This window comes from Hypomesus transpacificus, chromosome 2 (genome assembly GCF_021917145.1).
Source record: "Hypomesus transpacificus isolate Combined female chromosome 2, fHypTra1, whole genome shotgun sequence".
NCBI classification, from domain to species: domain Eukaryota; kingdom Metazoa; phylum Chordata; class Actinopteri; order Osmeriformes; family Osmeridae; genus Hypomesus; species Hypomesus transpacificus.
In genome coordinates this window covers 10,844,577-10,870,248 of record NC_061061.1, presented here as the reverse complement: position 1 = coordinate 10,870,248, position 25,672 = coordinate 10,844,577, and the positions used below count along the sequence as shown (strand labels likewise).

The 25,672-nt window shown below is 42.9% G+C and overlaps 3 protein-coding genes across 5 annotated transcripts in view; 1 reads left to right on the top strand and 2 right to left on the bottom strand.

The window, feature by feature from the left end:
* The first annotated feature begins 2,972 nt into the window (after nucleotides 1-2,972).
* On the top strand, nucleotides 2,973-17,302 carry dpys (dihydropyrimidinase). 2 transcript variants are annotated; one of them, XM_047030368.1, is made up of 9 exons: nucleotides 2,973-7,450; nucleotides 8,106-8,264; nucleotides 8,706-8,885; nucleotides 11,857-12,046; nucleotides 12,314-12,470; nucleotides 12,703-12,844; nucleotides 13,325-13,467; nucleotides 15,805-16,012; nucleotides 17,220-17,302. In XM_047030368.1, the coding sequence occupies exons 1-9, from the start codon at nucleotides 7,199-7,201 to the stop codon at nucleotides 17,232-17,234; spliced, it is 1,446 nt and encodes a 481-aa protein (XP_046886324.1). In that variant the 5' UTR covers nucleotides 2,973-7,198; the 3' UTR covers nucleotides 17,235-17,302. The 2 variants fall into 2 exon arrangements, with proteins under 2 accessions (XP_046886324.1, XP_046886315.1); XM_047030359.1 differs by lacking the exon at nucleotides 17,220-17,302 and adding an exon at nucleotides 16,780-17,205.
* On the bottom strand, nucleotides 10,601-20,728 carry LOC124474327 (dendritic cell-specific transmembrane protein). 2 transcript variants are annotated; one of them, XM_047030341.1, is made up of 4 exons: nucleotides 20,611-20,728; nucleotides 19,212-20,288; nucleotides 18,735-19,070; nucleotides 10,601-11,004 (listed from the first exon to the last, which is right to left on the bottom strand). In XM_047030341.1, exons 2-4 carry the CDS (start codon nucleotides 20,271-20,273, stop codon nucleotides 10,906-10,908), a joined length of 1,497 nt encoding a protein of 498 aa, XP_046886297.1. In that variant the 5' UTR covers nucleotides 20,274-20,288; nucleotides 20,611-20,728; the 3' UTR covers nucleotides 10,601-10,905. The 2 variants fall into 2 exon arrangements, with proteins under 2 accessions (XP_046886297.1, XP_046886303.1); XM_047030347.1 differs by lacking the exon at nucleotides 10,601-11,004 and adding an exon at nucleotides 17,984-18,581 and having other exon boundaries at nucleotides 19,212-20,720.
* Nucleotides 20,729-21,670: 942 nt separating this feature from the next.
* Nucleotides 21,671-25,672, bottom strand: part of rims2a (regulating synaptic membrane exocytosis 2a) — a 65,093-nt gene continuing 61,091 nt past the window's right edge. The window contains 5 exon segments of the mRNA XM_047030330.1: nucleotides 21,671-23,815; nucleotides 23,952-24,091; nucleotides 24,221-24,322; nucleotides 24,433-24,545; nucleotides 24,681-24,822. Coding sequence (XP_046886286.1) covers nucleotides 23,612-23,815; nucleotides 23,952-24,091; nucleotides 24,221-24,322; nucleotides 24,433-24,545; nucleotides 24,681-24,822 — 701 coding nt within the window. The 3' untranslated portion in view covers nucleotides 21,671-23,611.

Here is a 25,672-nt window from a genome sequence, read left to right as displayed (position 1 = left end):
TCTAATCTTCCGGGTGGAGAGTGTGTGGGGTGGGGGAAGGGAGGGGGGGGGGGGGGCTTATACATACTGATCTTTGAAGCAGCTTATTACAGAGCAAGCTAAGAAGACAAGTGTGCTGGTGGAGCAGATCAGAGGAATGCAAGCTAACGCACCTGCTAGATCTCCCTATCGTTCTCCGTGTGTCAGTCAGCGCAGGGGCCCCTGTCTGAGGAGAACCCTGATCCCCGACCTGTTCTGAAGTCAGCAGGCCAGCCGGCTGAGAACAGCCCTCCTTCATCGGCTCTACTATCCAGATGAGGCCTCAGAACCGGGCCTCTTCAGAACCGGGCCCCTCCTCAAGTGTAACTGGGAGGACGTGTTCCAGACAGTCATGTTGGATGTCTGGTAGGAATCATGTGTACCGGGTCATGTCACCAGGTCATGCCCAGTAAGAGATAAAAGATGCACAAACATTTCTAGAAATTGCCTCGAAAACAAAGTACTGGTGCTAAGGGTGGATGGGGTGCTGCGTTCAACACATCTATGGATCTGAGAGATCGCTAATGGAATCTTTTATTTATTTATCCATCTGTTTGATGTGAAGCACAGTGCCATATGAATGCAGTGGGAAAACAGGCTGTCAAAAGATTTGAACCCTGATAGGATGGAGACATTTTGATTTATAGTCTGATCAACTCTCCTCTGTGAGCTCGAGTCCCCCACCCTCTCGTTTTCTCTCTTTCATTCTCTCTCTGTGTCCTTCTCATTCTCTCTATCTTTCTCAAGCTCCTAGTTTCTTTCTTTCTCCCACTGTAAGTCACACTGTACACCCTCTCCCCCCACCCCCACCCTTTCCATCTCTCCCCCAACCCCAGAGTCTATGGTGAGGGGTCTGCTCTGAGCTGTTTCTCCCTCTGGTCATTGAGGATCGAGGAAATGAGAATAGAAGGGAGGTATCATCCAGCACCTAACCAAAAGGAATCAGTGAACAACATCATAAAACCAAACTCTTCCTGCCTCTCTGTCTCTATTGTACACACACACACAAGCACACACGCAGACACCTTAAGATGCCTCCGTAAAATATTGAGCAGGCGGCGTGGTGGTGGGGGGGGGGGTAGGAACGAGGTTCCTTGCAATGCCACAATGCTGCCTTGATGCTGATCTGCCACCACGCTGCTCCACTCTCTCCTGCTGTGTTAATAAATGTGACCTCTGCTTAATTAAAATAACAGACTATCCTCCACTGAGAAAAAAGAGCCAGTTTTAGAATTATTCCAACCAATCGTTAATTAAGATTCAGGCAGAACAACAAGAATCCCATCAGGACAGACATGCTAAATTTATCTTGAGTTTCTATGCAGAGAGGGAGGGGCAGTCGGGAGGGGGGTGGGTGGGGCTTTGCAACTGTAATAATTCACTTGTGTAAGTTTATGAAGGGAAGGATGTGGGAGGCATGGAGATGCAGACTAGATAGAGACTTAAGCTTGTGTGGGAGAGAGGGCTCATTAAAGTCCTCTGGACTTTATTCATTTATTCTAATCTAAGCAAATCTGGAAAACAGTCAAGTCACAACACCCAGTGGTACGACAGTCTCTCACCACCTAATAAGACGGCCCAACCCTTCAGAAGGAAAAATCGGTCTCACAATAAAAAATCCCAAAATGACATTTTGTTTCCAGTCTTGACAAAGCTAGGTGGATGGTGAGTGAGAGGACTGTTGTAATTACTGCTAGTGTGCCTCTCTATGGCCCTCAACACTACCACAGCTGCTCCCAGGCCTGTAATTCACCAGAAAGGCACACTAAGAGGATATCATTATCAGGAGTATAAGCCTCAGATTTGGTTAAATATAGCACTTTTTGTTGTTGTTTTCTCTGCTTCTCATTTGTGTCCGCCGAGCCCTCCTGCGACATTTCTCTCTCATCGCCACGCCAACGCCGCCCCTCTGCCGCAGACGCAGCCAATATCGATGCTACGCTCCAAAACTGATTGAAAAGAGACTTACATGTTTCAAAGCATGCTGGGAATTGGGGGCCAGGCTGAAGGCCCAGTAGTATTAAAGCTTTAGATGGCTCCACCAGTGTGCTGGAAGAACACAGCAGATGCCCAGTGCATGTATACTATAGCACAGGACACTGTGGATCTCAACAGTAGCTTTGGAGAGTGAAATCACACACTCCTTAACTACATAAAAAGATCAGGTCATCTTTATTTTCCATTCTTGCACAGAAAAAAAAAAAAAGGTTTGTTTGATTACCAAAATCCATCACACTACCGGAAAGCTATTTTTGGATTAAACTGCAGGCAGGAGTAATTGAACGAATGTTTTATATCTGTAAAGGTTTCCTACTAGTGTGGCTGCTCTGTGGTGTGTACACAAAACACCATCTCCTATTGCCAAATGCCTTCATACTCACTTAAATAATGTCAGGACAATACTTTCAGGAATAAACAGGCAGACCAACTCAATAAAATACTAACATTATTCCATTACTGTGGCAATGCACTGTAACTCTGTGTAACAGCACTGCACGGTTTATGAAACAAATATTATAAAATGATCCATCTAAATCCCCAACGAGTCTCATTGTCATCTAAATAGCGTACACTGAAGAACATTAGAATTTGCCTTTGAGTCTTTATCAGAATAATGGCTTGTGGTAGATTTCCATATTTATTTAGCAGTCACATCTATCTGATGAGATCATCAGCAGTGATGAGCTTCAGAATAACAAGGCAATCCTCAAGGTGAGAGGCTGTGAAATGTTTCAAGCCTGTCTCTGAAATGGTTGGAGCTGAGTAGCACTATATTAGAGTGCCTAAAAAAAGCTCTTGAATTCCAAATGAATTGCACAATGAAGTTGTTCATTTTGATAGTGATGAAGAGGACTGCCATGATATGAATGAGCACTACACTGAACAACCAATATCTGTGATTGACTTTAATGTTGGTATTTTTTTATTGTATTTTTACATCTGACATAAATATATACAGTATTACAGTATTACATCGGGGATGCATGATTCAGTCATGTAAATGAATGTATTCATTCGATCACAGTACTTTTCAAAACCAGAGAAACTGCAAAGACGCAACTCCAGTCTTCTTGATCCTCTAAGAATATTTTCCTGAAGAGAACACACACCCTGTACTCAGAGATGAGGGATCTGGGGTCATATCACTGCTGCCTCTCTGGAAAAACGGGATTCAACCCAATTACCCGAAAGTGAATAAACAGAAACATCTCCTCTTTTAGTTTCACAAGAGAGACATCAATCCCAGGCTTTTATTTCCCTAACAACAAGCAACTACCCTCAACACTTGTTGAAAACACTGACCTTTATCTTATCCCTCTTTTTTCTCATCAATTCATATTATCCCTCCACCGTCACTAAAACACTAACTAGACATTCATGAGCTGCTGGGGGCGACACAGGTGAGGTTCAAACATGGTTTCCATACATCAGACAACACACAGATGCTAACAGATACTCTGGAAGGACACTCTTGCTGGGGGAGAGGGTGGCGGTCTGTCAGTTCAGAGGACACAGAGGGTTGAAATGTTGTCACAATGGTGCCATCTAGTGGCCAGGAACTGACTCAAAGCCCTTGTCACAAGTTTGGATAACAATAATCTGTTATATTTGTGTTAATTTCATTGCTTTGTCTGCAGTGCTCATCTGACGGCAATTATAAGAGTTGCATTAAAACACTAATTAATTAACTCAATTGTGAGGAGATTGATTAATTCTAAATAAACAGCAGATCTGTGCAGCAAATGAGCTCTGCTTGGCTGATGCATCAGGGAATGCAGACGACAAGTTTGATTATCTGCAGACATGTGTAGCTGCAAATCTTTTAATTAAAACGAACAGATAGTGAGTGTGCTTTGCAGCAACATCGAGTGTCTGCCTTTTTAGCATGTCTGTCTATGTGTGGTCAGGTTAAGGATGTGAGAAGTCAATGATTCAAAGAACTGTTTCCTGAGGGATCAAGGGGGCACCATCATATTTTAACTTGGAGGTTATGTGTGCTGTCATACAAAAACAGGCCTGGAGGTATGATACTATGACTAATAATAAATAATAATCTTAATGACTACTAATAATAGTCCATCACAAACACAATTGGTTTTGATTTGACTGGTACACTACAAACTAGTAAATACATGTTCCTCTCTTTCTTCCAAGTCTCTTGTTTCTCTACACATTTTGGATCATGATCCTATTACAACTACATACTAATTATTTGGACACTTGTTCAGTCTGGGATATTATCCATTATCAATGGAGGAACTTCTTAATTTGCCATATTCCCTTCTAGTCATCAGCACCAACCAGTAAACAAATACCTTGTGTACTTTCACATGGTCTGAGTCTCTTAGATGTTTACAGATTAGAGACATAAACAATAACAAAAACACATCTGAACCCAAGTTCAGTTGACGGGTATGAAACAGCCTGTATCCTGGAAATCCTTGCCTTGGAATAGATTAACAGGAAGCAGTCAGTCAAAAAAACGCCTTTTTCTGAGGGTACAGTACCGTCAGCATCTGCACATGCAGAAAGCCTAATCAGAGAGATACCGTTAAAGTGCATGTAATACTTTAGAGATTTAATGCAGTTTTTAATTGGATAGAGGCCCATTATTCTTCAACACAGAAGGGGCAGTGAGGCACATAAAGCTCTTGAATATTTTTGCAAATCGTGTTCAACAGCATAATGATTGAGCATGGCACTAAATTTGCCTCACAAAATGAAAAGCAAACTTCATGCAAGGCGTAATTTAATTGTTTCCCTCCACATTTTCCTCCCTGCCATTGTAGGAAGCTTAACATTTTTTAGTCTGCTGGGCGTTGAGTCTTGAGATGCTCCAGCAGTAACATTGTGACTGACAAATGTTTTGAAGTAGTAAGATGGTCTCTGTGTTTTACAAAGCCACAATGCCAGTACATACAGACCAGGACAGTATCATCATTTTCTGTCATATTTGCATATTGCAAATACTAAACATGTCATTGAACCTAAAATCAAATGAACAGACATTTGAGCAATGTCTCTTTGGAGATTACAGTGGGCATGGAAATATAACATATAGGTCAATACAATGCTCCAAGATGTCTTTAAACACACCAGTGGAATATTACATTTTTATGAGGTGATGTAGTTAAAACAATGTGACACCCCACTGTGACAAATTTGATTTAGTCTTCATATATCAAGTTTATTGACACCCTAGTATCCTGATTGAGAAATGTATACATTGAATATACGTATAAATAACATACTTGACTAAGAATTGTGTAAAGGTCAACATTTATTCCATTCTTCATGCATGGTGCTTAGTATTTCAGGTTTCAGACTGACACAGGAAATAATGTTGCTGCTCAACTCTGAAGAGAACAGCGCCACCTAGATGGAAAATAGTGGAAATGGAGGAGGCTCCTGTAACAGCTTAATAATGTGTTACTCAGGCTGTCTCCCAATACCCATCCAATGTAGTATGCCTTAAACACATTTAGAAGTAGGACTATGTTTAATACAGTGCACCAAAAATACCAGGGTATCCTACTACATCTTCAATCAGCCTATTGACTACTTCCAGACTATGCAGGGCTACAGTATCAACACCCCGCTATCCTACAATGTGCACCTAAATATAGATTTCTCACAGGACTCTTTCTGAATGAACACATGCAAAATGTCAGCCTCTGAAAGTCATGGCTCTCATTTCCTATGCTGGTGTTTCACCGTGGCCGTAACAACTTGCTGTTCTCGTTGAACTTCTACATAACAAGCCATGATATCGGTGTAGTACAGGGGACAACAGTGATAAGGACCAACAGCCTTCCAAATCCACTCAAATCGTAACTTTCCTTCCTTCGTTCTGAGCCACAGAGACTGCTGAGGGTGCCACCGCTTCCGCTCAGCTTGGCTCTGACTCTGATTACCGCTCTCATCTTATGTAAATCCTCTTAAGGCACGTGTTATTGTTTATTGCAACTGTGAAGGTTAGGTGTTGCTAAGCTCCCGCGTCGGTCGCTTATCTCACCACCGCATGCATCTTTGTCTCTCCAATGTGTCTTGTTGTCTTTTTTTACCCCTCTTCCTCTAATACACTAATGGATGGAAGTTGTCTGCACAGATGTGATGATGACAAGCAATCCATTGCCCTCAAAAACCTGAAATACTAATCTCCTGGCGGTTAACACAAAACCTGAATAAAATAGGATAGATGATTTTGGAATGTTTTCTACGGCCCATCTTTCTGAAACAAATACATAAATAAATCAACAAACACACTAAACGCATCTTTTTTCAGAACGGAGCGTCTGTTTCTAGATTTAAATACGTTTTTGAAGTGTATTTGATCAAAACTAGTAGCCTACTTTTGTTTTGACGGTCTTGGTTTTAGCCTAAAACTGGGCATCTTAGATGAACAGTGGTTGGAATAAGAGTAGGATAGGCTGGAGTCCAGCCACTGGACACATGGCCTATACTCAGCATTGGGAGCCATATTTGTAACCCTATAGTATAGTATAGCGTCAGTTTTCCTGCCTCTGCTCGTTCATGTCTCCGTCTAACAGGGTGGTATTAGGTTGAAAATTCCACCCTCAGTGACCCGTCACCCAGCTAAAATTATATCACGAATATGTCATGCCCCCCCTCCCCTCTTCTCTCAGTGAACGAGGTTGACATGTCGAGCCAAGAAGTGCGCATAAGGAAGTTGAAAAACTACTGCAACGCATTTGCACGTTCTTATTAACAGAATAGTAACTGTTCCAAATTAAAATATAAAAATAGAACATAGCTCTTGTTGCGGAAGGCGTGGTCCATCTTAGCTCGGGTTTCTCAAAATCATAAATCATTAGCTCAGCCGAGCCCGGGGTCATGAATCATGACGATTCAGTCCAAGGACAACGTGGATTTCGGTCAACATTTCGCTCACTGTCCGTGTGCTCTCCCTCCGCTAATTGTAAGCTCACGTGTAGCCAACAGAGGGCCTGCAGGATTCCAGTTTTTATCTTGAGTAAACTATGTGTCCTCAGTCCACACAGGTGGGAAGGGAGGAGATTCCACATTTGATCGCGGGGTTCTAAACTGAAGCAGTCTTTGCGGCAGAAAAATCTGAAGAACAAAACAGTCAATTTGTTGCCTGTAGTAGGCTACTTAAATTTTCCCATAGTTGTACAGGACGGGCAGCAGCACCTAAAAAATGTCCAACCATAACATAATTCTTATAAAAGGAGGAAAAATCGTAAACGAGGATTTCTCAGTGATCAGCGATGTGTTCATAGAAGACGGGAAGATTATTGAGATTGGACACAACCTCCAGATCCCTTCGGAAGTCAGAGTGATAGATGCAACGGACAAACTCGTGATCCCAGGTGGGATTGACACCCATACTCACATGGAGTTAGAATTTATGGGTACCAAAGCTGTGGATGACTTCCACATTGGTACTAAGGTAAGATCTGCTTCGGTGTCGATGTGTTATTATTGTTATAAGAATTTTGGTTGCAACAATGCTACCTTTTAAATATCCTTTTACAATAAAGTTTCATATTGTTTACTGCTCTAACATATTTGGCTTTCTAGCAAAGTAAACGTTCCTTTATTTCCACAACACCGACGTTTTTAAAACATTTCTATGAAAGTGGGAACACCCAACCTGAGGCTACACCTCAGTAAACACAGATATTATAGATAAGGCTTGAATAGTCAGTAAAGGCTGTTTCATTGGCTGTATGTAATGTTACTCTGAGTTATTACCGTGTGTTTCTTTCCATTGGCACTTATTTGTTTTTCACAATGTTTTGGTTACCCACAATGTTTTGGGGCTATATCTCGTTGTTTACAATCATTGACCTATGCACTTTTTGTAAAGCTCTCTCTTGGAAGTCGCTTTGGATAAAAGCATCTGCTAAATGTAAATGTAAATTACTAAACCAACATACTTTGCACCCCATGCAAACATTCCACACTAACCTGTGAGTGTGTGTGTGTGTTTGTGTGTGTACATGCGTAAGTGCATGCAAGTACATCGTGTTTGTGTTAACATGTGTGTGTGTACATGCACGTGTGTGCGCCCATTCACCTTTGTGTGTTTGTTGTGTTCTCAGGCGGCCCTCGCTGGAGGGACGACCATGATCCTGGACTTTGTCATCCCACAGAGAGGCTCGTCTCTCCTGCAGGCATACGATAGGTGGAGAACGACGGCCGACCCCAAAGTCTGCTGTGACTACTCTCTGCATGTGGCCGTCACCTGGTGGAGCGACACGGTGCTGGACCACTCCACACACACATATACCAGTATTCTCTCTTTTTCTCTCTCCCTATCTGTTTCTTTCTTTTAATATATCTCTCTCTCTCTCTCTCTCTCGCTTTGTTTATTTTCCCAAACACATGGTCCATCTCCCAAGTGACTTCTATTGTATGCCTGCAAGTGTAATACAGTGTACATATGGGGGTCAGATGGCTGAGCGGGTAGGGAATCGGGCTATTAATCAGTAGGTTGCCGGTTTGATTCCCGGTCGTGTCAAATGACGTTGTGTCCTTGGGCAAGGCATTTCACCCTACTTGCCTCGGGGGAATGTCCCTGTACTTACTGTAAGTCGCTCTGGATAAGAGCTTCTGCTAAATGACTGAATGTAAATGTAAATAAATATGCTATCAAAACAAGATTTCCCCCTTGGTAACCCCCTCTGTTGCTCTGACTTCAGGTCCAGTCAGAGATGGCTACCCTGGCCCAAAAGAAGGGAGTCAACTCCTTCAAGATGTTCATGGCCTATAAAGATGTGTTCATGCTGAGGGATGATGAGCTCTACGCTGCTTTCTCCATGTGCAAGGAGATCGGGGCCATAGCGCAGGTCCATGCTGAGAACGGAGACCTGATTGCAGAAGTGAGTGTTCTTTTTCTACACCTACTTAAACACCTCAGTTATAGTAAAACATAGATACACACACATATATATATATTATGTGTTGTATATACAGTGCCCTCCAAAAGTATTGGAACAGTGAGGCCAATTCCTTTATTTTTGCTGTAGACTGAAAACATTTGGGCTTGACATCAAACGATGAATGTGAAACCAGAGATCAACGTTTCAGCTTTTATTTCCAGGTATTTACATCAGGATCTGATGCACAAATTAGAAAATATCACCTTTTTGTTCGAACCCACCCATTTGTCACGTGAGCAAAAGTATTGGAACATGTGACTGACAGGTGTGTTTTGTTGCCCAGGTGTGTCCTATTACATACATTATTCAATCAATAAATACCACTGAATGTCTACACTCAGGTTCAGATTGGGTAAGATAGGTTTTGTCTATGCAGACTGTATTCAGAGGTGAAAACAACATGAAAACCAGAGCGCTGTCTTTGGGTGAAAAACAAGCAATTGTGAGTCTTAGAGAAGATGGAAAATCAATCAGAGCCATTGCAGAAACATTGGCCATAGCCAGTACAACCATTTGGAATGTCCTGAAGAAGAAGAAAACTACTGGTGTACTAAGTAACAGACGTCGAACAGGTAGACCAAGGAAAACATCAGCAGTTGATGACAGAAACATTGTAAGAGCTGTAAAGAAAGACCCTAAAACAACTGTTAGTGAGATCAGCAACAACCTCCAGATGGCAGGAGTGAAGGTATCACTATCTACTGTTCGCAGAAGACTTCATGAACAAAAGTACAAGGGCTACACCAGAAGATGCAAACCACTCATTAGCAAGAAGAATAGGAAGGCCAGGCTGGAATTTGCCAAAAAGTACAGAGATGAACCTCAAAAATTCTGGGACAAAGTTTTATGGACTGATGAGACAAAGATTAACTTTTACCAAAGTGATGGAAAGGCTAAAGTTTGGAGAAAGAAAGGAACTGCTCATGATCCCAAACACACAAGCTCATCTGTGAAACACGGTGGAGGTAATGTCATGGCTTGGGCTTGCATGGCTTCTTCTGGGACGGGCTCATTAATCTTCATTGAGGATGTAACACATGATGGCAGCAGCAAAATGAACTCGGAAGTCTACAGAAACATTTTGTCTGCCAATTTAAGGAAAGATGCAACCAAACTGATTGGCAGAGCCTTCATCATGCAGCAAGATAACGACCCAAAACACACTGCCAAAACAACAAAGGAGTTCATCAGGGGCAAGAAATGGAAGGTATTAGACTGGCCAAGTCAATCTCCAGACTTAAACCCTATAGAGCATGCATTTTACCTGCTTAAGAGGAGACTGAAGGGAGGAACCCCACAAAACAAACAACAACTGAAAGAGGCTGCAGTGAAAGCCTGGGAAAGCATCAAAAAGGAAGAATGCAAAAGTTTGGTGACGTCAATGGGTCACAGACTTGCTGCAGTTATTGAAAGCAAAGGATTTGCAACTAAATATTAAGTCTTATTCACTTAAATATGTTTTAAATATATCTGTTCCAATACTTTTGATCACATGACAAATGGGTGGATTCAAACAAAATGTGATATTTTCTTAGTTGTGCATCAGATCCTGATGTAAATACCTGGAAATAAAAGCTGAAACGTTGATCTCTGGTCTCACGTTCATTATTTGATGTCAAGCCCAAATGTTTTCAGTCTACAGCAAAAATAAAGGAATTCGCCTCACTGTTCCAATACTTTTGGAGGGCACTGTATAGGTTTAAAACATAAAGGCTGTTATGAATCGTTGGATGTTATGTTTAAAGCACTGAATTGACGGTGTGCAAAACACTTACTTCGCGCTAAAAAGATGCCATAAAAAAGTACGAAAAAAAAACAAAAGTCCTGTTTGCAATTATTATCCCAATATCTTCCACTCTTTTCCAAGTGAGTAATCTCAATTTGATTGGCTGATTATTCAGTGCTTGAGTAAATTGATTGTTAAATGTATTTGTGCATGATCATATAAGATATATATATCTTACCTGGTCGAGTAATGAGAAACAATGTGTGACTGGTTAGGCAGGACAATCTTCATACTTTGAACATGTTGACACATGAGGGACATTCCAGTGTTGACCTGAGGATAGACAAGAGGGCTATGAAGAGGGGGAGGAGTTACGTTGAAAGCATTGGGGTGATTTAGAACATAGATAATACGCAGACAATCCTGAAAAACCCCTTAGAAGACATTTTCACCCAAAAGTTTAACTTTGTCTAACTGATTAGAGAAAAAGGTGTAATCATTTACTACTATAGTGCTGCACTGGAGTGGTGGGTTAAACATAACAACCTACCAGCAGGCTCCAGCTACCTGGATGATTACACCTGGTCTGTTTAGCAAACCAAACATGCCTCTAAGCCATCTGTGACATAACATCTGGGTCTGTAATACACTCAGCTTTCATTTCCTGTGGACTCCTGTAGTTTGTGTGGTAGCTTATCAACTCCTGTCCACATTTAGGAGGTTGTTCTAACTTAACCTTAAGAAGGCCTATTTAGGATTACTATCAGTACCATGTTTCAGTCTGTGTGTATGCCTGTTGTGATATCCTCATTGTGTGTCATATTGGAAGACCCAAAGCAAGCCTGGTCTTTCACTGACTGAGGGGGAAAAAAGTGCACTATCAACAATGACCTCTAGAGAGAGGCAAACACCCATTCTTTCATTCACAAGACAAGCAAGGGGAAAGTTGTGTCGTTTATTTCCGTCTTACAGTCATTTATACTGTAACATCATACTTCCAAATGTCTTTGTAACTCCACTCAGCAAGTATTCAGGGACGTCCTTTGATAGGTGTTGGTGTAGCCCTATGGTTCAGTTTATCCCATCGACCTTGGATCTGGAATGAGTGGAGTAGAGATGTATTGATCCCTGAGGGTAAATAGCACTAAATTGTTTAATCCCCATGTATCATTCGCCCGCCCATAGGGTGCCAGGAAGATGCTGTCGCTGGGCATCACGGGGCCCGAGGGCCACGAGCTGTGTCGACCTGAGGAGGTGGAGGCCGAGGCCACCCAGAGAGCCATCACCATCGCCCACACTGTCAACTGCCCTCTCTACGTGGTCCACGTTATGAGCAAGTCTGCAGCCAAGGTGGTGTCCAACGCACGCAGAGCAGGTAGGGCAACGGGGCTCCACGCCACACACTGGGGGAGTGGGAGGACTGGTGTGTGTGTGACTGTGAGTGTGTGTGTGTGTGTGTGTGTGTGTGTGTGTGTGTGTGTGTGTGAAAGAGAGAGAGAGAGAGAGAGAGAGAGAGAGAGAGAGAGAGAGAGAGAGAGGTGATCAGTGAGAAGTGTGCCTACGTTGGGTCTTGGTTGTTGTGCATCATCAGTGTTCAGCTTATTCCTCCCTGGCATCTCACAGCTCTGTTTTCCAACCCCAGGAAGAGTGGTGTTCGGGGAGCCCATCGCTGCTGGCCTTGGCACAGACGGCACTCACTACTGGCATAAGGACTGGGCCCACGCTGCCAGCTTTGTGATGGGGCCTCCTCTGAGACCCGACCCCAGCACCCCGGGGTACCTCATGGACCTGCTGGCCAAGTACGAGTCAATAATGTCCTGTCCAGCCCTGTCCAGAAGACAAGGACTTGAAAGTGGTTATTTACGTGTTGCGTAACAGCCTGTTTTTGAAGGAAGTTATATCGTGTCTTGGCTGTTGTATCCAAACCTGGTGACAACCAATGCTCGACCAATGCTATCTTCCCATGGAGCTCCCTGATGCTCCGCCCTCAAGTGTTGTAGTTGTGACATATCGTTCTTTTCCTGTTGCCAGTGATGACCTGAGTGTGACGGGGACGGACAACTGTACCTTCTCCAGGTGCCAGAAGGCCCTGGGGAAGGACGACTTCACCAAGATCCCCAACGGGGTCAACGGAGTAGAGGACAGGATGTCCGTCATCTGGGAGAAGGGAGTGGTGAGTCACATGTTGTCATCTGCTGTTCTAGAATGTCTGGGTTTTAGAACGTCAAGGTTCTACAGTAGAATGTCAAGCTTCTAGAATGACAAGGTTCTAGAGTGTCAAGGTTCTAGAGTATCTATGTTCTAGAAGGTGTGTTGTCAGGAGTTGTCAGGAAGTTCCACTCTGTCGTGGTAGAAGTTGTGATGCTGACAGGCTCCCCTGATAGCACGAGGCCAGTTTGCAACTTTCCATCTTTTTGTTGTGCTGGAAATATTGTTTTTGCCTGGTGACCTCAAGGCCAGTCCTCTCATTCATTGTAAGCAGCTGCCTAAAAGTGTTGAGTTTGGATGTTCTGGCAGAAACATACGGTGCTTGCTGCACAGTTTAGCTCTGACCTTTCGTCCCCTCATTCTTGTATGAAGTGTGCTGTTGTCCTTATCGGAGCATGATATTAAAACTCTGTGTATGTTGTGTAATCAACTCTTCTCCACTCAGCATAGTGGGAAAATGGATGAAAATCGATTTGTTGCAGTCACCAGCACCAACGCGGCAAAAATCTTCAACATCTACCCACAGAAAGGTTGCATCGCCAGGGGCTCGGATGCTGATGTGGTCATCTGGGACCCCAGATTAACCAGGTGAGGCTCTGTGAGTTGACTGAAAACATGGGGAGTTCGTATGAAGTTCAGTTATACTTGTCAATTCAACACAGTACATTTCAGTGTTCATTTAACACTGGGAGCGTTCTTTATACCTGCTGTGAGTTTATTTATAGTACCCATATAAGACTCCTGGTGTTAATTTAACACTTTGAATTGAGCTGTGTGCAACTGTTATTAGTTGTGCTGTTATTAAGAAAAAGAGGACAAAATTAAATGGCGGGGGGGGGCATGGTGTGCTTTCTTTTTTGTATCCGTCTTTCTTTCTAACTCTGTCTATGGAACTCATTCTGTCTACTTCATCTCTCTCTTTCCCAAGCAAACACACACTCACAATCTGTGGCATCCATATCTCCCCCATTGCATGCAAGGCAGTCAAGCAGTAGCACACCAGGCTTACATAACCCAGCCCAACACAGCTCTCTCTCCTTCCTGTGAAATCTGGGCTGAGTCCCTCAGGGCCAATCACTAACTGCTAATGAGAACCATAGAAGAAGTATAAACCCAATCGTTAAGCTAATGAGAATCAAAGAAGAAGAACCTCAATTCAGTCTACTCCAAATGAGTTGTACAGTAGGTTAATATGAGCTCAACTTAGTGTTTTTCTGGCCCCCACAAAGTCCCCATTACAAACCTGGAGTAAAGGAGATATATCTTTATATCCAGGCTTGATGACCAAATCAATTCTATTTCGGATACATTTAGCCTTCCAAGATTCACTAAGTGTGTGTGTTTGTGTGTGTGTGTGTATGTGCTGACCGAGGTTTTTAGTATAGTTAAGGCTTGACAGCACCCCATACTTGATTGTTGCTGCTGTGAATTCATCTGTGAAACTAATTAATGACCCTATGAGTAACTGTGTCTGCACAACATCCGGGGCCTGGAGCGAGCAAGTTACATCATTTGGGGATGCTCAGTCATGTGTGTGTGTAGTTGTGTGTGTGTGTCATAATTAGGCTAGTGCCAAGATCACCCCGATAATCCACATAATACCTGCATTTCTTTGTGTTGTTTATTTTGCAGCTTTTGTGATTGAGAACATAGTGGTGTTTAAAGACTGCTATAATACAGTACGACATATGGCCATAAAATATGACATATGGTGTTAGGAAAATGATGACGTGGCATATAACATCACTCTCATTCATCAAATTTCTTCAACAGCACGATTATTTTGTGCTGATGTTTTTTTCCGAATCTGAGCTGCAGTAGCCACCAATGCTACAGTAGGTTAAAAGTTGATCTCCTTCCAAAGACAGCAGTTTTCTAAATTGGAACTTTTAAAGTGATATCTGTCCCCCATCCCTCGTTACTGTCTGCCAGCCCAGCGTAGCACGAGCCATATGCTCCAAAGCTGCCTGAACAGGCCTTTCAAACTCTGCCCATGCAGCGTTTCTCAAAATCGCTGCTGCAATAACGCAATAGGCAAGAATGCAAATGTTTACACACAATTTCATACACCGGCTTTAGGGGATGTGCTTTGCAAGCTTTTTAGACTAGGGAGTGAGAACGCATCTTATGTGCGTAGACATAAATGTGTCATGAAGTTGCAAATTATATATAATTTTGAATATCTATCCATCCATCTATCTATAAAAAGCATTTCAAAAAGTATTTGTGTTTTGTGGTTAAACATATTTCAGGGCAAATATTTTCAAGATACTTATATGTTAATATGTTATAGTTATACACCTAATTAACCTTTTAGATCCAACTTAAATAACTAGAATTACACAGCTGTTCCTGAGGTCATTCATATTTCTGACATTAGGAAACCCAGGATGTCCTCTCAGATGGAGAAAATAAATAAATACATATAGTAATATAGGGCAGTAGGGTTGCAAAGTTACTTGCCCCAACTATCAACATTGTCCACTATAGTGAACAAAAATGAAGTAATGGGTCTCAGGAGGTATACTGTATCCTATTACTAACAAAGCCATGGCTGACATCTTTGGCTTAAACCCAAGGTGTCTGTCTAATAAGAATCATAAACCACAAAACATGTACAAATTCCAAGTAATGCTTAGAAGAAACCTGGCAACATATGCCATTTCTCAGTATTGTCCTTGATTCAGTCTCAGTCATTAGGAAGGCAGAATGCCATTATCCTCTTTGGAATACAAAATTCAAATCTCTGTATCTGTACTTTGTTATGAAGTTCATATGGTTCAAAAGGTGTGTGTTTTTAGGGGAGATTTCATATTTAAAGTTTTGCCGCAAATTTACAGTTTGCCCTGTAATGGGGTAAATCTTCCTCTCGGTCTCAAAGAAATCTTTTGTATCTGACGACAGAAACCTTGTCTGTCTCTACAGGAAGATCTCAGCGGAGACCCACCACCAGGCGGTGGACTACAACATCTTCGAGGGCATGGAGTGCCACGGCGTGCCCGTGATGACCATCTCCCAGGGGAAGGTTGTGTATGAGGACGGCCACCTGCACGTCACCCCGGGCACAGGCAGATTCATCCCACGCCAGCCTTTCCCCCAGTTCGTCTACAAGCGCATCGACCAAAGAGACCAGGTTAGTGTGGGGATGACTGGGGAGGTTTCACCTCCGGATGAAACTATGGTAGTCCCATCTCCCAGGACTGGTCCAGGTCCATAGAGATTCTTCCTGGATGGAGATTACAAGTTCCTAGATGTAGACTAGCTTGGCCTCTAGTGAGCTGGCCCACAGAAAAGCTTTCAGTAGCAGCTGTTTCCATGTAATGTATTTTAAGAAAACACAATTTTCAAGGGATTTGGGGAATTGATTAACATGATATTTAATGTAACTGCCATCATTATCCAGCAGTATAGTTTCCAACTGAAGGCACTCCTGGGCAGGTTATTAGAAATTCTTTCAAAATATTCTTTCAGAGATATATTTCCCAATGCTTTTAATCAAACATGATCAAAGGGGATCTGGGATGACTTTTTGCCCAAGAGGTATCACAAACAACTGTCTGTTTATTGACTGTCTTCAGTGTGACTGCGGCTCAAGGGTGATCATGGAATCCTGATGAATGAGTCAGAGGGCAGTTTGTTATTGTTTATGTTTGTCAGCATGGGGGCGGTCCTGCTGGGGTACACAAAGGTTACGCAACCCCAGGGTAACATTCATTGATGCTGATGAAGAATACTTTGTGTTCATATTGGTGTTTTATGGTGTTGTTTGCCTGTCCTCTAGAGAACAATAGGGTACTAAGTGTAGATGTTTTTAGTGTGGTATGTTTATTGTTAAACTCAAATTAAACTCAACTAACCTCTAACAATACTAACCGAACACTTTCTGTGCTTGGTTTTCAGGTTGGTAAGCCATGTGCTGTGGTAAGGAAACCATATGAAGGTGAAGTCATAGTTATATGATGGACCTTAAGTACCAATTGAAAGAGGAATCCCTCTAAAGGGATTCAGAAGTGCCAATATCCTGAATGTACCTGAATGTACATGAATGTACATGCCATGCAAACCTGACCAACAAAATAATTGTAAAATAATGTACAATTTTTGCAATGTGGCCAAATGATTGAATGGTCCTATTGTTTAAATTTTATGAATTCTCAAGACTTTTAAGACAAAATGAATGTATCATTTTGAAAAAATGGTACCCTATACTGTCAACCAACAATGCATATTTTAAGAAATACCAACCATGAGGACTTGTTTTTACCACTTCATGTCTCCAGTTTATTCATTTATTGTATCTGTGTCTCCAATATATGGTGGCAATCTCTACTACGTGCCAGGATATGACCATATAAGGCTATGCCGGTCTCCTGCTAGGGTACCGTGGTAAATGCCTTGGCAGATGTGTCACATGACATCAGTGTGTGGCGATGGCACTCCACACTGGGCTGGCGTGCTAGCGCCGTCAGGCCGCTCAGACATAATGTGAGTTTATTATGAGAGGCTGTCACGGGTCAGTGGCACAAGGTGAGTCAGACACTGCCCACTCATCTCTGAGCTCAGTCACTTAACCCCTTCTTCCTCTTCTCCTCTGTCCCATCCTCCCTATCACCTCTGCTCCTTTACGCTTCTGTTATCTTCTTTTCCTCTCATCTCTGCTCTTCCCCAACACAACCAGGAAGAAATTCACAGCCATGATGTAACATGGACTTCAGGTTTATGGTGCGGATGTATCTCGTTGCATAGTCATGACACAACACAGAGGAAACAACTCACAGGGTTACTGTAGAATATGATGCTACCGCACCTGGTAAACAAAACACAGTCTTTAATCACAGTTATTCATCTTTCCCACATACAGAGAAGACTATTGAAGGCCCATATTTCACTGTCAGGAACCCTTAGTTGTTTCCTGTCTGGCAGGAGCACATGAAGGGAGGATGATGACGTCGGTGATTGACACTAACTGGTTATGACATAAAATTCCCCTCATGGGTTCAGATGAGCTGAATACATGCTTATGGAATGATTAGTTTGAAAGATAACCTCAGCAAGTATGTCAGTTTCTTACAGGCCTCAGCATGACTATAATCAGAAAACTTGGAAAATGCTTGGATTTCTCCTAACAAAGACAAATCAAGTTGGTGCAGTTATCCTTTGGTCTAAAGCAGCAGTCATCTAATTCCCAAAGTGGTAGTACAGCACACTAACTTGAAAGCTCAAGATGTGCAAATGTTGCTGGTAGGACATGATAAAGATAAGTAAACAGTTTCTATCTCCAGTACAGGGACATTTAAAAAAAAGCCCAAGACATTGCTGATTCATTATGACTCTACATGTGATCACTGACTCAAACATTAGATAACTACCCTAGAAACCGCTGGGCTAGCTCTGTCTGGTACACACTTTCCGTCTTAACGAGCTTGACATACTAAATTGGTTTTGTGTGCAGGAAGCGATTATGCCCAGGGATATACACCTGCTTGGGAAACAGCTGAACCACAGTTACCAAACATACTGATGTAAGTCTGTTGAATCAATGGAAAACATTGTCTCCTAACTGTATGCGTCCTGGTAAATGCTCCCACTGTTTTTGTTTATTTTATACTAATGCTGTTTAACTACTTGTTAGCCCTACTTTCTGGTAGAATAGAGTCCTCATCCTCCTGTAGTCTGAAAAGTAGTGGACACCAGAAGTGTGGCTGTTGGAGGAAATCATTTGTCTTATTCAAACAGAACAATTTTCCTGAGACAAAATGCAAGAGTAAGAGAAGGCTCACTGGAACTATGAAGGGTTTTCAGTGTTTGTGTATCCCACAGTACAGCAAATCACATAGAGTAAGTTATACACCGACCTTTCTGATGAGTGACTTCAGAATGCCTGGTCCAGTCTCCGCTTCCCTCCACTTTGACCTCCTCCTCAGGATCTTGGCGTGGAGGTGCTTTGCCCTCTCCTCGGCCCGGTCGGCGAAGAAGCGCTCGCAAACCAGCAGCCTCATACGGACGAGTCTGGTGGCAGCCATGCCCATCAGGACCAGGGCAGCCAGGACCAGGGCCAACGGGGCCAGGGAGCTGGACAGCAGCATCTGAGGCTCGGGGAGGCACTCCTTCTCAAAGAGGGCCAGGGAATAGGAGAAATCTCTGCTTCTGCTGTCCTCTGAGATGGGAAAACCGATGAAAGATGTTTCCTCCTGAAGAGGAAGTATTTGATGAAATGAATTCTAATAGATATGCAGATTGAGTCGTAGACCCATGCATGTAGGAATATGTCTCAGAATGGAACATTGATTGCAAGATGTTACTGCAAACCTTGAGTTAACAAGAATACTTACTTTGATGTTCATAATCAAAGGGACGTGCAACGGCTCCAATGTCTCCAAATGAGTTTTGATGACCTTGACAAAATAATACATGAGTGTGTCAATCCCAATGACCAGCACCCAGGCCAAAACATGAATGACCACTGGAATGCAGAATTTCAGCATGGCTTTTCTTTCCTGGGCCGTCAGATGTGGGCTAGAGATCTGGATGTAGCGTCTTTCTTCTTCTGTGGTGAGGGGGAGAACCTGAGATTTCCCTTCGGCTTTCTGCTGCTCATCAAACTGCACGAATCTGCTGGTGATGAATGTGTTTTCATATTTGGTGTTCTTGCGGTACTTCTGTAGATGCAGAGCTGTGAAGCCAGCGAGGATGATGAAACTGAAGGCAGGAAACAGCCTCTGTCCCACGGAGAACACAGTGTCCATAACTGCTCGGGCACTTTCAGCTGTTTCATTTAAAGCCCTCTCCGTCTGAAAAAGTTTCTCCCTCAGCTTGTCTGATTCCACACTGCCTGTCACATCTAAATTAAATTCCAATTCCAACAGATTACTAGAGAAATAGGAGAACCCTGTTTTGATTATGGAACCGACCCACTTTAGCATTTTAATGTAGTTGTCCAGAGGCGAGATGTTGAGGAACAGCCTCTTGGCCTGAAGGCTGCAGACCAGGCTCCTAACCAGGCCTGCGAGGTTATCTAGAGTGTTCCGGAAGTTTCTGAGGACCACCAGGCTAGTTCCAGCTGTGATGAGCAGGTTCCTGCCCTGCTTCATGCCGCAGGACATCAAAAAGAGGAGCCAGAGGCAGCGCACAAGCCTGGACAGACAGAGTGCAGCAGTCACTAGGACCCAGCAGGAGCCTGCAATACTGCCGGCCACCGCTAGTTTGTAGTCCAGAGTGTAGAGGAGGTAGAGTAGGAGGAGGAAGCTGAGGAGGAAGCTGAAAGTGGAGCAAGTGATGAAAAGGACGGCTTTGTCCCTCCAGCCCTTCCTCATGTTGCTTGTTGTGTAAACCTCAACTGCGTCAGAGCAGGCTCGTAGAATCACATCTCTAACTGGAGGCCAGGTGTTCCACATGGTTGTTTAGATCGTCTGAGAAGTTTATCACACGTATTTTCTGTATGTTAGTTGTTTTGCTTTGAGGAAGATCTCTGAACAAAGGTTTTTGCCATTTATATCAATATGAAATCAAATTATGTGAAATAGGTTGACCAGTCAAGCTCTTGGAGGCCCCTTTACTACAAAATATGATGAGCAATTTGTTTTGCTCCTCATCTCAGGTTGACCTACACTTTAAGAAATGCACATTCACCCCACACGGAGAAACTGTCAGAAAAATCTAAAAAGAAGGACTGATCCTTCAACCATGTCAGGCTGAAACCAGACCCCCGGAATAGCAATCCCTCCCTCCTACCTGCTTGTGCTGCGCAGTCTCTTCTTTTCTCTCTTGGTCTCTCTCACTGTCTTGGTCTCTCTCACTGTCTTCTCTCTCTCACTGTCTTTCTCAGAGTGCAGTATGACATATTAGCAGAAGTGCGATACATAGCCACCAGCCTCTGGTCTCACCCAGATACTGGGCGTTCGGCTGTGGACCGCCCTTAGCTAACCACAATACAGAAGTGAAGCAAAACTTCACAGAACTAACCTTTCATGGAGAACTGCATGAAAACGGCTTCTCTGAAACCCTGTTGCAGTGACCTCACAAAATGTATACATTGTGACCGCTGCAACACAAACACACTTTGCAATACCTTTGTCGTCAAATCATTTTAAATGACATGTCAGATGTTGACGTATGTAGATTTACTACCTGTATAGAAGCCTTGGGTATTGTCTAGGAAATATTGATGTTGACTTTACCTACCTTCTTTGTTTTACCAAGTAGTAAATGGGAGAAACAACTACAAGTTGAATGTATTCATATTATGTGTTAATGTTATGTTGTCAGTATTGAGATTGTGTTGGAGTCCATCTTGATATTGTAATCCGACACACAGCATCAGTGTAATATCCATTTTTTAATTTTTAATTTGAAAAATAACTTACATAAATCTCTGTACTCAACCATACTTTACCAAGACATTGTCTTGGCATTAACACATTGCACCAAAACAGAAAAATGAAAGGCATTCAAAAGGATAAAATAACAAAACGCCTCTGTCTTCATGAGAGACATTATTCCTATTCCGAGAGATTCTATCTAGCCGTGTTAGGTTGTCTATTCAAATCTTGATTTTTTATATATTATATACAATGCAAACCAAAAGGAAAATAAACAGTTTGTTCCAGCAACATGGTACTGAATGCACATTAGAATGTGTTTGACTTTACACAGAAAAGGAATAATGTCATTTTCATGTAGACTTACTTTAACTATAAGATTCACCTCTCATTTATGAGAAGCATTTTTTATTACTAAAAATAGAAAATAAAAAATAAACTGGTCTTGGCTTTTAAATAAACTAACAAAAATATATTAAATGAACTTTATTTTCATAAAACAAGAACGAAAAATCCTTTTGAGTGGCAATATCCCATGTTTGACCTAATGGTGCATTCACCTTCACTAAACAGTTCCTGTAGAATTGAACTTCACAGCAGCATACATAAATCATATGCTAACTTTTTCTTGCTTGGGTATAAACCTCTTGCTGTACCAATACAGATTATTTTTGCATGTTAGTTAACAATACTGAAATAAAATACACTTGCAATCACAACTTTTTTGTCAACCTCCATAAATATAAAATATTTTCCTCATCTTTTTTTCAGTTTTGAAAGAAAATATGATCCTTGGGGTGGAATGTTTAGATTTAAACCTTTTTAATAATCGGTCACGAAAGACCAGTAACTAATTTTCTGTAGAGAATTCAATTGAAGGTGAGGGAGAAAAGTAACGAAGTTGACATGCACTGTACAAGAAACTGCAAAATCTCCAAATATCATCTCTATCAAAACATGCTGAGTTACTGTAAGGTGTGCCCAAGCCATGTTGCAGAAAATCCTTTTCAACATGCTTGTTAAAAAAATCAAATTCAAAATAAATACATAACGAAACTATACAGAACTGTAAATGAATCAACAGCCCTAGAAATCTAGACAATAACAGGGGGATTGGACAACAGTAGCAATGAAGAGATGGAGAGTACAATGGTTACCCTGGGACAAGAGAAAATATTTTTGTAATCAAAAGACTTCTGCCTTTTACAATGAACTAAATCATTTACATTATGTTCCCATCATCACTTTTGTCACTTTTTCTTTTGTTAAATAATTCCAAAAGTAGTCTTTAAGTTCCCCTTAAATGAAGGTCTGCAAAAACACAGACTGTTGAATGGTCTAAAGAATGATAAACTATGATTCTTCTTAATCACGCTGTGGCATTCACTCCCCTTGAAAACCATGCACTAGTTATCTTTAAAAATAATATAAATTGTTGAAAATGGCTGATCTGTTTTATTTATTTTTCTTTGTCTTTTTTTGCAAGTTGCAGCCTCAAGAAAATAATTTTCATATTTCTTTCTTTTTTTTATTCAGCTAAATTTGAGTCCATGCAAAACAAAAGTATTTTTTTTTCTCATTGAAATTTCATACAATATATCAACAGAGAGATGATGATGTCAGATCATACAAGTTCGTCTTGTAGCAGGTTCTGATCATTGGGTTGTGGAGCGTCGATGGTGCGGTAGCCACTTCACTATTGCCTTTAATAACTTAAGTAGAGTCTCTCTGGTGATCGACCTGTGTCGTGACTCAGCACAGTCACGTATCTGAGGCCTGTGGTGTCTAGGGAGGCTGGTAGCTACTGTAGCTGGGGCACACCTCTCCAATGAGTACCATACTCATAGCTCCATTAACAAAGCTACGTCTGTTGGCATGGTGTGACCAAGCTTTAGGTAAGCAGCACTGTCACCCCTTTCAGGTACAAGTACATTGACAATAAAAAAATTAACAAAAACAAAAAAAAAAAAAAAAATTACAATCTGAAAAATTAAATGAAAACATAACATTTATTTTTCATTCGAAAAAAGGGCATCTGTGGAACGCTTTAGCGGTTCCCAGTTCTGACCCCAAATGGCTTCAAAAATTGGATGAAAACCCGGAATCGAACAGCTATCCCTCGTGCTTAAGGAGTTAATTCCAGCTTCCTGTTGTGATCGCCGCTTCCCAGTCGTGGAGCTTGCGAGCGTGCACAAGCGTGCGCGCCGCTTTTTCCACTCCAAATCCAGGACCACGTGTGCGCCCCTTAGACAGGCTTAGAGAACACAACATCAAGCATGCAGTGTAACCAGGGGGCGGGGAAAAGGGGGGGGGGGTGGTTTGCGCATGGCCTGTTACCGTGGCGACCCTTGACCTTTCTGAAAACCTCGCACCCTGGCTGCTACAACGATGCTGGTCAGTCAGTCCACAGGCTGCTATGACCGCGAGAAACTGTCCAATGAAGACTGGGAAGCTCTTCTAGTCAGGGGGGCCAGGGTAGGGTCCACCAATGAGGAAGGAGGAAAGAGCTTGAACCAGCCAATCACCATGTTGGACAGGTCCAGCTCGTCTAAGAGTATCTGTACGGCTCCCAGAAAAGATTTGTGGTCCATGCGCCCGTAGTCTCCCCATACAATGATCTGTGAAGACAACAGAGGTATTGTTACATTATCATAATCATATTTGTTGCTATAAACTTCAATAAATATAAAACGCACGAGAAGTCATATTGAGTATTGTGTGAAAGTGTGACCAGGGGGGTGGGACTGTATCTACCTGTAAGACCTTCCCTCCTGGACTTTCCTCAAAGGGCAGTGCCTGCTGGTAAAGGGGGTCCAAGGTTTTTCTTGCTACTTTTGTTTTCTTTTTGGCTATGCAGGCTCCATTTTCCAAAAGGTAGACCTTTACATATGGTGCTGGAAAGAGAGAGACAGAGAGGGGGTGTCAGAATGTTCTACAAGTTGTTGGCAGGCTGAATAGAACATTCATTTGAGACAGTTCAGACGCCACGCCGGCTCCCTGGGGGGGGGTTTGATTGTTCTCACCTGGCAGTGCCTTGGAACCTGGCTTTCCTACGAGGCCGCGGGCTCGGATGACCTCCACCTCCAGCGCCCCCTTCTTATCCACCATGCCAATCTGGATGTCACCTGCATACACAACACTACGTCAGACCACCCTCTGATCCCTACCCAGGTAGGTAGGTAAATAGGTAGATAGGTAGATAGATGGATAGATAGATGGATGGATGGATACATACCCATGGGGGGCGTGGCCAATGTCTGTCGTCCAACGAGCTGGGCGGGTCCGAGTCCGTCCAGGAAGTCGCTGAACTGCGCGTCTGAAGACAGCCTCACGCCGGGGAAGATGAGGCTACAACCCAACAAAGACATGCAAGGTTACCATGGGAACGCACCCCGATGTCGCCACAGAGACACAAGGTCAAGTTCGTTTTGTCATGTGAAGTTCTTTTTTTCCCGGTGTGCTCCCGTATCTCTCCACACTCACTTCCCCTCGGAGCTGTAGCTGTTCATGCTGCCGTCGGTGGACTCCCTGCTGGCCTGCCGGGTCATCCTGCTCCTCATCTCCACGGCCAGGCCTGTCTCCGTGCTGCGCTGGATGGTGCTGCGCAGCTTCTTACCGCCCGCTTCTGGAGTGGGGAAAGAGAGAAACGGAAACCTTTATTCCGTGGTGAGTGTAGCGAAAGATATCGTCCACTCTGGTCGTGTGGCGTGGCAAGATTCAGCAGGAGAGGTATGTTCATTATAATGGGGATTCGACCTATTCAATACACGGCAGCATCTAGACTGCACCTTCCGGACCGTCCATAGGTCATACGCTCAACAGGAGACTCCTCTCTCCCCTCCTGTCCTCTACTCTTTTCTCCTCTCCGCGTTGATTCAAACAGACAGCTGACTGCCCCCATTAGAGCCGCTGAGCATCTTCTACCAATCTCTCTGACAGCGTCGGTGTGGGGGCACGTGGCTGCCGCTGTTCTAATGCTGAGCCACACACACACATTTGCACGAGTTGATGCACACACACACATGCACAGAGTACCCACTGTTAGACTTAGGATTTTTTCCCAAATCTAGGAGCCGCTGCTAGCTCCAGTTCTCTCAGCCAGCTTTTGCAGATTACATTCCCCACAGCCAAAGCCAACAGGTAAGACCACTAGTGAAACACAATACCCAATTCGTCACATGAAAGGTTCAACAAAAATGTGTCACAGACCAGAGTGGCATACACCAGGGAACCCAGGCACTAGTTCAAGTACTCTATCAGTTTGGTTTTGTTTATCTCCTGTGACAAGTGAGAAACGAGCATGATAACTTTGTTTGGGTTGACTGGAGGCATAGACGCCTGTCCTGACCGGATCAACCATGTTAACGCTTCTTTGAGACGTGTGTGAGTGTTCATCACCTGGTGTTTATACAGCACGGCCCTGCTCTGAGTCACAGACATTGGATGCTGTTTGGATGACAGCACAGAGGCTGTAA

What these genes read in the sequence shown, in the direction of transcription:
- LOC124474327 (XM_047030341.1), bottom strand. Translation starts at nt 20,273, where the DNA reads ATGTGGAACACCTGGCCTCCAGTTAGAGATGTGATTCTACGAGCCTGC. An exon ending in CTTTGATTATGAACATCAAA is followed by an intron (nt 19,071 to 19,211) that starts GTAAGTATTCTT and finishes CTTCCTCTTCAG; the next exon opens with GAGGAAACATCTTTCATCGG. An exon ending in TGAAGTCACTCATCAGAAAG is followed by an intron (nt 11,005 to 18,734) that starts GTCGGTGTATAA and finishes GTCTATCCTCAG; the next exon opens with GTCAACACTGGAATGTCCCT.
- dpys (XM_047030359.1), top strand. Translation starts at nt 7,199, where the DNA reads ATGTCCAACCATAACATAATTCTTATAAAAGGAGGAAAAATCGTAAAC. An exon ending in ACGGAGACCTGATTGCAGAA is followed by an intron (nt 8,886 to 11,856) that starts GTGAGTGTTCTT and finishes GCCCGCCCATAG; the next exon opens with GGTGCCAGGAAGATGCTGTC. An exon ending in TGGGACCCCAGATTAACCAG is followed by an intron (nt 13,468 to 15,804) that starts GTGAGGCTCTGT and finishes CTGTCTCTACAG; the next exon opens with GAAGATCTCAGCGGAGACCC.